The 13,789-nt window shown below is 40.5% G+C and overlaps 1 protein-coding gene across 6 annotated transcripts in view; it reads right to left on the bottom strand.

The window, feature by feature from the left end:
- OSBPL2 (oxysterol binding protein like 2) overlaps positions 1 to 13,789 on the bottom strand; it is a 39,142-nt gene that overhangs the window by 21,314 nt on the left and 4,039 nt on the right. For 3 of the 6 annotated variants that reach the window (XM_082326212.1, XM_082326217.1, XM_082326214.1), the window contains one exon: positions 3,710 to 3,874. In XM_082326212.1, the coding sequence (XP_082182338.1) occupies positions 3,710 to 3,746 (37 nt within the window). In that variant the 5' untranslated portion in view covers positions 3,747 to 3,874. Of the gene's footprint in view, positions 1 to 2,031; positions 2,182 to 3,709; positions 3,875 to 10,794; positions 11,001 to 13,789 lie in introns of those variants that run through there. The other 3 variants (XM_082326213.1, XM_082326215.1, XM_082326216.1) reach the window with 3 other exon arrangements.

Raw genomic sequence — 13,789 nt, 5'->3', positions numbered from 1 at the left:
CCAACACGCAGCCGTATCGCGCTGCTCCGACAGGAGGCAGGCTGGTCTTTCACAAGATTTGCAATACTTAAACATTATGGCAGAATCTGCTGATTTACTTCGATCCAGACAGTATGAAATTATATACATTTGGCAGCAGATAGCTCACTTCCTCCTCCCCAAGCGAAAGCAATAGTTTACAGTGAACAACAGCCAAGCAATAGGAAACAGAAGGCCAATATCCTCACAAATACACCGGGCCAGATTAACCTCATGGGCACAGAACAGATTTCCATGGAACTGCAGGTTAATATTTAAAAAAGCAAAACTGAACTATTTATGTTTGTCAAAAATAAATTACCCTGTAACTAACCAAGCATTTTCCTGTTCTGGGACAATCCTTTCACAAAACACTTTGGCAAATAGATATCAGACAGAATTAATGAAGGATACAGTTCTGACACAGCAGAACCTGATGGCACACAGTCTTTAACAAGCCTGCAATGAGATTAATAAACCCAAGGTGACATAGGCTAAGGGCAAATGATGAAAGCTATATGCTCCCATAAAATTTCCAAGAATCTGAAATTCATCAAAGGGTTGACCACTTTATCTGATCCAGTCTCAGCAAAGACTATCTCTTGTATTTGAGAAAAAGCAGATGCTGTGCTGTCAAGAGTTAACTGAGACCACAGGTAACATTTCCAAGAGATTCCCAAGGGGAGTATTCATTCATAAAGTAAGGATGTCAAGTCTCCAACTAATCAGCAAATGCTAATAACCTCTGAACGCAAAGAAACTTCTCTCCGTGGAAACTCTTTACCGGTCACTAACTGGATTCATCACTTATACAACACAGTCCATCCTGCATGTTTACAAGCGTAATCATCATCCAGTCAGGGTCAAACCATCTGCCAGGAGGGCGATTCCCAACCACACAGCACGCAATTCCATCACATGAGCATGGCTTTTGGATTATGATGGGGACAGTGTCAGAAGCAGGGAACGTCTCAGCCAAAGAGATGAAATCCACCGCAACAAAACCCAGGGTTTTCTTTAGGATAGATTCCCATTCTAGAAGTGGATGTCACCAATTAATAACTACAGAAAAGTTGTGGCTTCCTCAAGGAGTGAACTCATAGTTTGTTAAAGGAGGCAGCATACTACTTGGGCTGCTGCTGAGACTGCTGCAGAATTCTAAAGCGTAACTTCCCACGGAGCTCAAGTGCTTTACTAAGCCTGGTTTGCTACCTACAGGACACAAACCACAGTACCCAATTACTAAAATCAGTGAACTTGTGGGAATACATTGCAGCTCCCTCTGGGAAAAACATGGCCCAGGACTCTGGGGGAGCAAGAGGGGAAGAGTATGGTGTACATGCTGTTTTCATCTCAACATGGAGCTAAGACACGGCTGGAGAATGTGTTTGTACCTGGTAGCCAAGTCCCAGTCCTAGGAAGGACCTAAAGGAAGGAGAGTATCCTTGGAAAGAACAGACTGAGGAGTCTGCCAAGGGCATTTCATTTTTTTATCAAAATTTGGAACCCCAAATCCTGAAGTTTTCACTGTGGAACCTGAAAGCTCACCTTGGCTCAAAAAGGACCTTGATTCTGAACTTGATCTCATGGGCGTAGTGGGTCTACACCTACCATGTCCAGACCATCCAAAAACTACATGATACGCAGGCACAATCAGGACCCATTAGAACCTAAAAAATTCAGCAAAGCACCGTCTGAAAGATACACAGTCCATGGTGCTAACAGGAGCAAAGAGTTGCTACGGGCATCAGCAGTTGGGCAACATGAATGCAGAAAGACCAATTTACAGTTGTTCTTAGCATCACATTTATGTATGACTTGAACAAGACACAGCTACAAAGAACCAGGTCCAGATTTCACTAGGTTTGTGCAAGTAATCCATCAAACTGTCAGCATCTTCTAAAGCATCTAGCTGGAGAAAGAGATTGAGCACCTGTCTTTAAAGACAGTCCCGAGGGAGAAAGAATCTGAAACAAACTATTCCAAACTTAGCACTCCTCTTAAACAAAGTACCTGTGGGGCACACTCCGAGGCAACATATGTAAGGGAAAAAAGTTCAACCTCGTTTAGTTCCTGGAGTGGCTGCTCTCATCAGATGAGAGCCTATGAAGACACCAGATCTTCTTTTGCTTAGAAACTTCTCTCTTGCCATCACATTCCTCCCTGTGGAAGGATAAGATTAGGACAGGACAAGGAGTGCTCACAGAACTGATGCACAACATCCTGCTTCTGAGCAGAGCCAGCCAGGACTGCAAGGTACAAGAACATCTCACACACAATAGCTCAGAAGTCATTCACCTTGAGCATTTGTGGGATAATCAATCTTTTGAGGTTGAAGAAAGAGGAAAAAGAAGCGGAAAGTGGACAAAACCAGAGTGTTCAAATGCAGATGACTCAAACACGGAGGGCTGTGTATTTCTGCAGCAAGAGACAAAGGAATGCGTCAACATCAAAGCTGTACGACACAGAGCTCATGCACACACATTTCTGTTCACCTTTTTCAGTATAAAAAAAAAAAAAGAAACCAAACCAACTAGTTCACTTATGGCCGTGGTCCTGAGCTCTTGGAACTGAAAGATTACTAACGACATGCAGAAACAATCCATTGTGTTTTCAAGATTTTTATGGTACAACGATTTGACTTTACAGACGAATTTGGAGTACTAGCCCCTATCGCTCCTAGCTAGCATGAATGCAATCCAAATTTCCTTCTCTTCCCCCTGACATAATTGTGACAAGTCCGATACAGCCTGCTGTCAGTCACATTGCTTCACCCAGCCCCCTCTGTTTACTCCTCATATGAATTTCCAACCAACCATGTCTAAGTCTACCTCACCCACTTGTATCTACCATGCTACTTCCATTCTTTCATGCTTCCCATTATTCTCTTTTCATTCCCATGATTCTACGTTAAGCGCTCTACACTCACCATTGCCAGCATTTCTCATTTCACCTCTATTACAGGATTTCTAAGGAGACATTTAAGTGGAAGACTTTAAAATTGTTTGAGAGCTTTGAAAGGATTTCTTTTTTTTTTTTTATTAAAATACTTTAAGCAGTTTATTTCACCACTAAAACCATGTAAGGCTCTTATAAATAACCATTCATCCTTATTAGTTCAAAGAAAAGTACTATTTGATACACTGCTCAAGTTTGAAGTGATTCATGTTTGCTTTTCTAGAAAAAACACTGGATTGCAAAGACTTCTGGCTCCCTATCTTGAAAGCATAATTTTACAGTAATTTGTTTCTGACTAGAAAAACATTTTCTACTTCAATTCTTCAGGATAAGTTTTCCATCAAAATAAATAAAATAACAATAAAAATAATCCATGGAAGATATTGCACCTTTCAAAGGGTGTTAAAAGCATTACTTCAAGCTGCTATTAAATTACCTGCATTTTACAGAAAATGAAAGCAAGACTTTGCCACTAAAGGACTGTTATAGTGATAAAATGATAGCGAGCATTAAGCTCTCATAAAAAGCCTCTTCATTTCCAAGTCTGAACCCGAATTATAATTCTTTCTTTCTTCTTTTCAGAAAACAGCACTACAAGTTTTACCAACAGCATTCTACTTTTTATTTATTTCTTAACAGCAATATATTACTAGCCTCTCACCACACACACCATGCAGTTTATAGTGGGAGCTTTTTCCTTTTTTTTTTTTATGGCACTGTGCCCATCACTCACCTGTAACGGCATCATAAAACTCTTCTTCACTATTCATCCTTCAGTGTGAAATCTCTGTACAGCCAATCCAGCTTCCTCTAATGCATTGTTGAACTTGATTTAGCGATTAAGTATCTGTGTGCTGTCGAAGTCTTCTTTTGCAACTACCCAGCTGCTTTAGATGATCTATTTGACAAGACAGGGAAACAGAATTAGCAACTTCCACATTTCTTATGTGCACAAACATGCACACCTGACAAATACCAATTTTCCTATTTCTTCCCATGGCAAAAGATGGATTCTTGCATTCATAAGTAAACAGCCTTCTTTGATACCAAAGTCATTCTGAAGATGAATGCTACCTACCACAAGAACAGCTGATGCACTATGCCACGCTTCTCTCTGTATAAATACATCATATACATTACTGTAAAACATACCTTATTTACTGCAAGTTAAATTTCAGGCAAGTACAGCTAGAAGGAGCAGAGAACTGAAAGAAGGAAAAGACAGCTGGCAAAACAGAAATTCTCCTCTTCAGCAAGAGGATAAGCCTTACGGCATCCTTAACCAAGAAAGCTGGGAACAAGAAATAGAACCTTATATCTCAAAATCTCACTGTTGCATAAAACTGTTGGGCCTCACTGTGCACCACGCAATCAGCATCTAGTGACCATTAGAGAAGTTTCGTCAGGCTACTGCTATGAACTCTTGAAGGGACAACTGGAGATTTTTCCCTCTAGAGGGAGAGTGTAAAGAAACAACAAACTTTTTCTCAGTAAAGCCAAGCACACTGCAAATAACTTACAGATTTATGAAGCATTCCAGCTCTACTTTATGGATAGACTAAATTAGATTTTTTCCAGATGGTTGGCAATGGTGTAACGTAAACATTTTTCCTTCACCCAATTTTAGTCAAAGGAGAATAATGAGAAAATTTAGTTTGCACTCTTACAAATGTTCATCAGGTACCAATGACGAGCCAAGCACACAATGATAAACGACAGCATGGCAATGCTATCGATATCTCCTCCAAAACAACCTCAATCTGTCAGTCTCAATTTTTTATGATCCTTGAAGATCCCACCGCTTTTGTGACAGTAGTTTTTCCAGAGTAATTATAACTTGCACAATTCCATTCCAATTAAGAGAAACAAAGCCAGAAGCGCACTCTGTTCCTAGTAGAAGAGCTTGCCATATTTGAAGCCAATTCCTTCTGTCTTCCTCTCTGCAAGAAACCAAACTGCATGATTCCTCCTGTATTTCAAGTCTTTTTACCTCCCTGCCCAGGACAAAAGCTATGTGAATGTCTCACACACATACAGCCCTTCCAATTCTCCATTCAGAAGGAGGAGCTAAAATAGCCTATTTTGGAATCTAAGTTAATGAATGTAGCGTTCGCCTTGAAGTGTTATGTCTGTCAAAGCCAGGTATCTCAGTTTGGCGCTTTTCCCTTAGGAACTCCCTATTTTGCTTGCCACTATAGGATTTTACATCAATCTCTGCATCACGGTGAGTATCTAAGCCTCCACATAATCTTCAGCAATTTCATATTTACAAGTCCTCACCTCCGCAAGGACAAAACTTTATGCAGCTGCTTCTGACTGTTGCTACAGTGCTGTTGCAACTGCTCTCAGCTGGATGATCGTTTCCTTCCCTTTTTCCCATGCTGTTCTCCAGTCACGGACCTTTAACCTTTCAACTTTCTTGCTCATCAGTAACAAGTTTCTGACTTACTTTTGTCAAAGTGCTGCATTCTCCTAGGCAAGGATGCTCAAAACATTAAGAAGTCAGATACATGTATGTCTGAAGACTTCCAGTGCAAGGCTATCGGCAAGCGCTCTGCTTGCATAAGGCAAAGGAGCAGCAGCTTCACTTCAAAAAGATACAGGCGGTTCAGGCCACGGGCAACCGTGGTGCCACAGAATCAAAGAAAGGAAGAAACCCTCTTAACGGTTGGTTCAAGAGTAGCAGCTACCTCAGGTTTCTGGGTAAACTAAACAGCAGAATTGATTACATTGTTCTAAACCCGTACTGTAAGTACAAGTCAGTGTACCTATCCCTGTGTTATCTTGCCTAGCAGAAGCCAGTCCTTGACTCTGTAAAAAAAAGAAAATGCTTGTTCATACCAAAGCTGCTGTCAGTCTTACAGTTTCTCCAAACTTTCCAGCCCCACCAGCAATGTATCTGGAGGTATCACTTCCAAGGTCTCCAAATATGTCATATCTTTGCAGAAAATCTGTCCTTGAGGCTGCAACTATGTAAACCTTTCAACAGGGGCGGAACGAGGGAATCTAAAGAAAATTATTGCTACAGAAAACAGGAACTCGACGCCTCGGGACAACTGTTCACCCCAGAAGCCGTTATCACCACAACGGAATGACTCCCCTAGTTTGCCAAAAAAGAAGTTACATTAGAGGGCTTCTTTAACCCTCCAAGGTACTGTATCCTTGAAGATGCAAGACATTTATGGTTTCAATGGTCTGCAAGTATTGCATCCTTCTAGCAAAACAGCAGCCAATATTTCCAGAAGGAAACTTGTATATGCACAAGATACAGCCCTCATGATCAGCGCTACAATTCCCTCATTTAAAGTAACATATTTTGCATCAGAGTTACACTAGGAATAACTTAGCGCTCATACCACTTCTCTTACATTCAGTTCTTTTATTTAGCAGAGATTAACGTGAATTTGCATGTAGCTGAACACACAATGATAACATCATTTGGCTTCATGAGCCAAAAAGCTAGGATTAAGTCCTTTTCTCTTTACTCAAAGCAACAACAAAAAGTTACTTTCAACTAGGCTGGAATGCCAGAAGACAAAACCATCTTGTTTGCTTCATATTCAGCATTTGTAATCCGTATTTCCTCCTCCATGTCCATGATGTACGCAGAAGAATTCACTTACACACTAGCTTTTATCAAAATTGCCCTTCGAGGAAGGGTGCAATACTGCGTCAGACAGACCTTCAGGAGCTCAGGACCAACTGCCACCCTGGAAAACCTTTCATAAAGCATAAACATCATATCCTATTCACACCTTTTAGCCCTACAGTGTAGAAGAAATACAAAGTATATTTAGATGTTTTCTGACCTACATAGTAATCATGAGGAATGTAACAAACAGTTTTCCATACAGGACTTCGCTCGCTCTTTGTTGTAGAGAACTCTGTTTCAGCAATCAGGGTTTGCTGGTTTACAGGTTAAAATTATCTTGGTGGGCTTCACTTTAACAGCCAGTGCTAATGGGCTGGGGCTGGGCCTGGGTACTCGAGGCACGGACACCTAGAAAGGTACTTTTGCCTGGGGACTGCAGCCCAGCTGCATTGCCACATTTATGACCAAAGAGAGACTGTACATAAATCATTTTATAAATAATAGGAAAAAGCTGCAAGTAGAGGCATCTTAAGAGAACTGGAAATTTGTAATTTAATGATGATGACACACCCCTGACCACAAGCAGCCCAGATTTTGTGGTTTACAAGATAAGCGACAAAGCTCATATATTTCCTCATATTTTAAGGCTATGGATTTGTATATACTAATTGGATTTACTATGGGATTTGTGTGCATGAGTAAAATCTGCCACATTTATTTTTATTTTTGTAATGGATTGATTTCCCTACAGGAGAGATGCTATTTTTAAAGCTCAAACTGAAAGACAACAGAAAAAACATCCAAAAAAAAAAGTATAATACCCATCACAACAGTACACCTTCATAATTGGTTGGTAAATCTGTACTGCAGGCTGTATTATTGTATATTTTGTTCTGAGAAATTCTCTGTACTGGGTTGTCCAGAATATTCACAATATAATTTTACTCTTTGAAATTACATTTAAAGTGAGTGCCAACGCAATTAACAGAAAACAACGAAGTTTAACATAATTTATTGAAGCAAGTCTTGAAGAAGTTATTTGGGCAGAAGCTAGTTTTTCTAGTCATCTTGCTTATTTGCATGCAAATGCCTACAATACACAAAACCAGACTAGCAAGAGTTAAGCTAAGCATAGCATGCAAGTCAAAAACTTGTAAGAGCTTCTGGTATCTTCTAATCAAAGGACTACCATTTTGGTTCCTCTGAAATAAGCTTTGCACCTTAGCGATGTTGTAAAGCCATCCACAAACAGGTTAAACAAGATATTATGCTGTCCAATAACACAATTTAGAAATGCAAATACCAATGCTGAAATAAGAATGCCATGTTGGCCCCAAGCAAGTAACCCAAAACCTGAACAGGTAAGGGATGGAAACATAACTAACTACTAGTCCCATGGGCACAAAGTCTCTTTTGTACTTCTGTTATTAAAAGGTTTCACTGGTGCTGCACAACTAGTTGAAAGCAGGTTACTCATTAAAACTCCTTTAAATTCTCACAATTTATCAGAAAAGGTTCACATATTCCTGTATGACTGATGACTACGGACAGTCCTGTCCTTAAAGGACATGAGGATGTTTGCAAAGGCAAAGGGCAAAAACAAGCATGCAGTTGCAATAAATGCTGTGGAAACACAAGAAAACACCTGCACCACATCCATAGCACACCTTGAAATAGGTTCTACAGAGAGGAGGGAATTACTGAGACTGACGTACTTCTTCCCAGAAGTGTATCTGTCAGAGCAAACAGAAAGGGCTGTTCCTAAACACGCATGGCACGCCAATGGTCACAATACGTACTAAGATCCCGAGAGGCTCACTCTCAGGAGAAAACATGCTTCTCTCAGTGATCTCTGCAGCCTTGATGCAGAGAATGTAACTATTCATACCACCTACGCTACGGTCCCATGACGAAGGAAGGAACAAAGTCATACCGTACCCGTCCATCAGCTGGTTATGAATAACGTCCCAGCGTCCTGTCAAGCACTGCACTGAACATGTAACTCAACAGTAACTCGTACCAGGTGATCTGGCTTCTGGTAAGATGCTTTGCTTTCAAAAGCTTAACTCTGTGCAGATGGCAGGGTCCTGTACAAGCTCACAGTCCCCAGCAGCAGAAGGTACAGGGAACTCTTTTCCAGGGATGCAGCATCAGTAAGATCAGTCCCAGACTTTGCACAGTTCCCACCTATTTTAAATGATTTACTCCCACGTTAATTTATTTTTAAAACCTGGACAACAAAAGTGAAAGACTTTGCCATCACTTTATAAAGTATCTAATTTGCTCAAGCCGTCCTGTGACATGCGTATCAGTGCCTGTATGAGGAGAGATGCAGGCACTCCTTGCAAAGAGAGTTTACCTTCATAGCTTCTCTCTGAAACCAAAGGTGTGGAGATCCACTGCCTGCTGAGCAGTCGAAGCTGCTCTCTGGCACCTGTACTCTCCACACCTATGCGCCAGGTGAGGCTGCGGAGGTGACCTGTCACAGTTGTCCGTAACATCATTTCATTTGCTTACAGCTCTATCAAGTACTAAAGATTGAAATTTCCTATGCCATTTATCTGGATGGGTTAGTAACCCCTCAAATCTGTCATCGCATATGCTTGCTCCTTCTCAAATGCCATTCCTCAAGGGAAAAAAGAAAAAAAAAACCAACACCTTGTCTGTGTCACTAAGATCCTGGATCCTCACAACTTATGCACCAATTCAAAAACCCCAAACATTAGTACCTTTCAAAACAACCAGTAAGCGTTTGAGCATGCGATTACTAAGACTTAGTTAATTTAACATAACTAGCTACTCCATACTAACTTGTTCTTCTATGTTAATCCTCAACAATAACCCAGCTGGTTAACCAAAAGTTACTCCTCCTTAAAGAAGCATTTACATTTCCATAGAAAGGTAAGCATTTACAGCTGGAGTAGCTACTTTGACTGGAATGCGGTTCAGCAAGATCAGTTTTGCAGCCTGCCTGGCTGACTACAGCTGCAGTGTCTTATTCCTCCAGACCTGAAGGTGAAATTTCACATCACGCAGCAATTCTGCAAAGCCACTGCTTTGTTAACACCATCCTGCTACCTTTACAAATCCTGGGTTTTTTCCCCGCTCTTAAAACACATGTTAAAAGACATACAAAACACTATGTCATGTTCATTATACAGACATTAAATCTACTTGTGAGATCAAGGAGCATTTAAGTAAAACCAAGTACGGAAACAGTAAGCAGTCATGAAAATAAACACAAGCGTTCACCAGCATGAGCAGGTAGGGCGTTAGAAGTTCAATACCCTGGAATTAGAGTGCCACCAAAGAATGAATGAACTAGCACATTCATCAGCTTTTTCACAGGCCTAACAAGGTTTTGTTGGATATGCACTTCCACAGCAAATTTTAAAACAAATGAAGTTTATTAACTTGAAAGGAGAATACTTGCAAGCAAGGGGAGGGGAAAAAAAAAAAAAAAAAGTAAAAAAAGAAAGTCACTTGAGGCCTTCCTCACAAAAAAGAACCTGAAAACTTTCTGTCAAATCTCACATGATAAAAAAACTGCACAAGTATTGCCGGGGGAGCAAGAGAAGGGGCAAATCCCATGAACTCTGAAAAGACACTCAGTTTTCAGGTTTTTGCTTTTCTTTAATGGGTCAAAAGGGCACAAGCTCAATTTAATAGAAATAGTATCGACATAATTTAGAAGTAGCTCGATACAAAGGAAAATTCATTCCATGCCCCATTTAATCCACCTAGCAGCATATGTTAATAAAGAGCAACATCTTCATTAGTTTGATATCCTGCGTCCAGGATGCACCGTCTGTCCAGAAAGAAACTCCAAAAGAGCCAGTAGAAGGTCAAATATACACACCCTTCATATTAACAGTAAAAATAATAACTGAAAAAAAAAGGAGAACAAAAAAATCCAACAGTTCTACAGCATGACTGGTGGAATAAGAGCCAACCCCATCTTCTCTTGAGTTGCCAGGTGAAATAAAACATAGCTATAGCACTTTAAGGGACAGAAATAAATAGCTTGAACTAGAAGATAAATATTCATGTGTTTTTGCTTCATACACATCTCTTGAAAGCTTCAAACTGCAGTGTTTCATCTCTGAATGAAAGCTTCAGCAAGGATGAATCCTAATTGACTCATAAAATTAGGTTACCAACAACACTGGATCTAAAACATCTACAAAAATTAGCCAAGAAGTCAATTTAATTGGCAATTTAGATACCTGCTGTAATTATTATGCGCTTAAAATCTCTTCAACCAGAGAACAGCTACACAGATGGCAGGATCCAGAAGAGGATTTTATTTACCAAGTTAGATTTGTTTCTTACTCCAAAGTTTGAATGTGATAGCATCTTCCACCAAGAGGTCTTGGCAAGACGAAACTCACTCCGCAGCCACAGTAAGAGAAGGGCAACTTCCTTCTCACGTCTGTTAAACAAAGTGCAGAGAGGTTGAGTGAAGAGGATCAGCCGAAGACCTGGCCCACTGTCACTTTTCCACTTCTTTGAAGACTGCAGTTATCCCTATTATAGGCCTTAATGTAGCGGGGAGTTACTAAATGCCCTGGGGACAGCTCTTGACCTGTATGGGTCCTGCTGGGATGGAATTAAATTCCTTTCTAGCAGCCTGTATGGTGCTGCGCTTTGGATTTGTGACCAAAGCGGTGTTGATGACGCACCCATGTTTTATTGCCAAGGAGTACTTACGCAGCATCAAGGCTTTCTCCCTCTCCCACTCTGCCCCCGCAGCGAGCAGGCTGGGGGTGGACAAGAGGCTGGGAGGCAGCGCAGCCGGGCCAGCTGACCCCAGCTGACCGAGGGGATATTCCACACCACACACCCTCACGCTCAGCCATAAAACTGGAGGGGAGTTTTGCGAGGGTTGCCGTTGCTCATGGACCGGCTGGACACGGGTCAGCTGATAGCGAGCCATCGCTTTGGCATCTCTTGTTTTTCTTTATTTCTATTTGGCTTTTCCCCCTACCTTTACTTACTAAAGTGCCTCTGTCTCTACCCCCAAGTTTTCTTGCTTTTGCCCTTCCGATTCTCTCCCACACCCCACGGGGCAGGGCAGCTGTGTGGGGCTCAGCTGCCTGCCAGGGCCAACCCACAACAGAACCAAAGCACTGAAGCATCCTAAGCTGATAGTTTAGCTGAACTTATTTTTAAAGCACTTGAAACAATGGTGGCAGCAAACTGAACATCGGAAAATTTAGCTTTGAACACATGAGCCAAACAGATTTATGGCAGAGAATCACGTTCTGTTCTCTCAGGAATACAGATTTTTGGTGATACTTCACAAGAATTAGAGCCAACTGAAACGCTAGAAGTCTGGTTTGCAATTGAGTTCAGGCTACAAAAATTTGTTTCTGCATCAGAACAAACCACAATAATTGTCCCACGCACTGAGTACTGCCCCCAGCACAAAGCTACAGTGCTGCTATCGGAAACATTATTTATTGAACATAAAAATTAGAAAGATGAAACTGGACAGAAAATACCCTAGCAGCATAGTGCTCAATCACCTACAGAACCGACAGCTATCCCCAGTTTCACTTCAGCCAAGAATTCTGTTCTGTGGCTAAGGATACTGGTTCACAAAACTTCTACCAAACATAAACAAGCAAACCAAAAAAGACCAAGGAAACGTGATTCCAGCAGATTAATATTTTCTGATGCAAAACACTTCCCTGAAATTCCCACAAAATTCTGTACATGTTCTCCTTTTTTTAACGCTACACCAATATTTGAGACACTTTTCCTCCTGAGAGCATCTGGTACAGCATTCTTTGGACTTTGTAGCCTTCCCTTGGAAACTATATCATTGTCCACAATTATAAAAGATCGCAAAATTCTGGTTTACATGCCTTCCCTACCAATGATGCATAATGCAAGGCTTGGTCATGACTGATACACCAGCTCGCTTCTAGCCACACTGTTAAAAAAATGAGTAATTCAATACTGTCTTGTAAAACTAGTTACTTCTTACTAGCTTCCTGAAGGATTTGTTTTATTTTATTTGTAAGAGAGACAAGGTGGAAAGTAATCAATAACTCCAACCACAGTGGCTTTGGACACAAGTGTCAATTGATACATCATCAATCATTTATGAACACTTCTCTTTGAACCAAAGCTTACTTTGAAGGTAAAATTAAATATGCTTGAATATTCCTAACCACCCCTAAAAATTGATCACTGAAGTTTAAGAATGCAAAGACAATTACAGCATATAACATCACTAGAGAAAACTCCTAGAACAGTAAAAACAGTTACAGGTTTAGTTTATAGATCTTCCTACTAAAAGGCACTTTTTAAGCTTTGTCTCTGTGGACTCATTCTCTCTGGGTAGGCGTAGTTTTACATTTATTCTGTACAAGGTATCTTACAAATCATCTTCATGGAGACACTTAAACAATTATGATAGCAATCATACTGCAAATAAAGCAGGACAACAGCTGACTAACCTACTGCAAAGCCCTACAGCATAAGAAATCATATTTTTATGCCTACCACCAATTCCTCACACACTGAAATTCTGCAGCACGAGCTCATGCACACAGCTACTGGACTATTTGCTAAAGAGTTTTAAGATGATACCACAAATTTGCAAAAGCTTTAGAAAGTCGAGTTTCTGCTGTGGTTGAATTTCCTTTAAAGCTACATTTATAGTAGATACTTAATGGATTCCATTATAAGGGTGTTACTGTGTTTGCTGTTGTCAAAATATTAAAAAATTGACTTCTCAGGACAGGACAAGTATCTCTAAATAGAGTTCAGTTTTAATAAAGAATCCACCTAGCTATCTGCTCAGTAACATTAACCCACTCAGATAATAAAACGAGTGCACAGCACTTAGAACTATGTTTAAGACAAAATAAGGCAAAATAAGGCCATGTAAATAAAGTTATTTGCATCTCTAAATAAGGATAGCATTTTTGTTTCATTATGAAGCAACTGTTCAACAGTTTCATTGATGTTGTGCAAAACCTAGAAAGAACACATGTACGGGGCAGAAGTTATGTTCTTCTAACAAAGTTCTCGTTTCGTCCAGCAAGCAAACGTGCTGCTAAATGGACCATTATAAGCAGGCCGGTGAGCTAACTTCTCCATAGCCTTACCGTGTACGAGTTTTATAATTGAGCGTTATTAAAAGGATTCTCATTCGCACTTGATCACACTGAAACATTGTAGGAAACAGAGTCTCTCTCAGTGGCCAGA

Source organism: Platalea leucorodia (genome assembly GCF_965183815.1).
Source record: "Platalea leucorodia genome assembly, chromosome: 13".
NCBI lineage: Eukaryota > Metazoa > Chordata > Aves > Pelecaniformes > Threskiornithidae > Platalea > Platalea leucorodia.
Note: the sequence above shows the minus strand (reverse complement) of the source record. Positions and strands in the feature narration are given on the sequence as shown.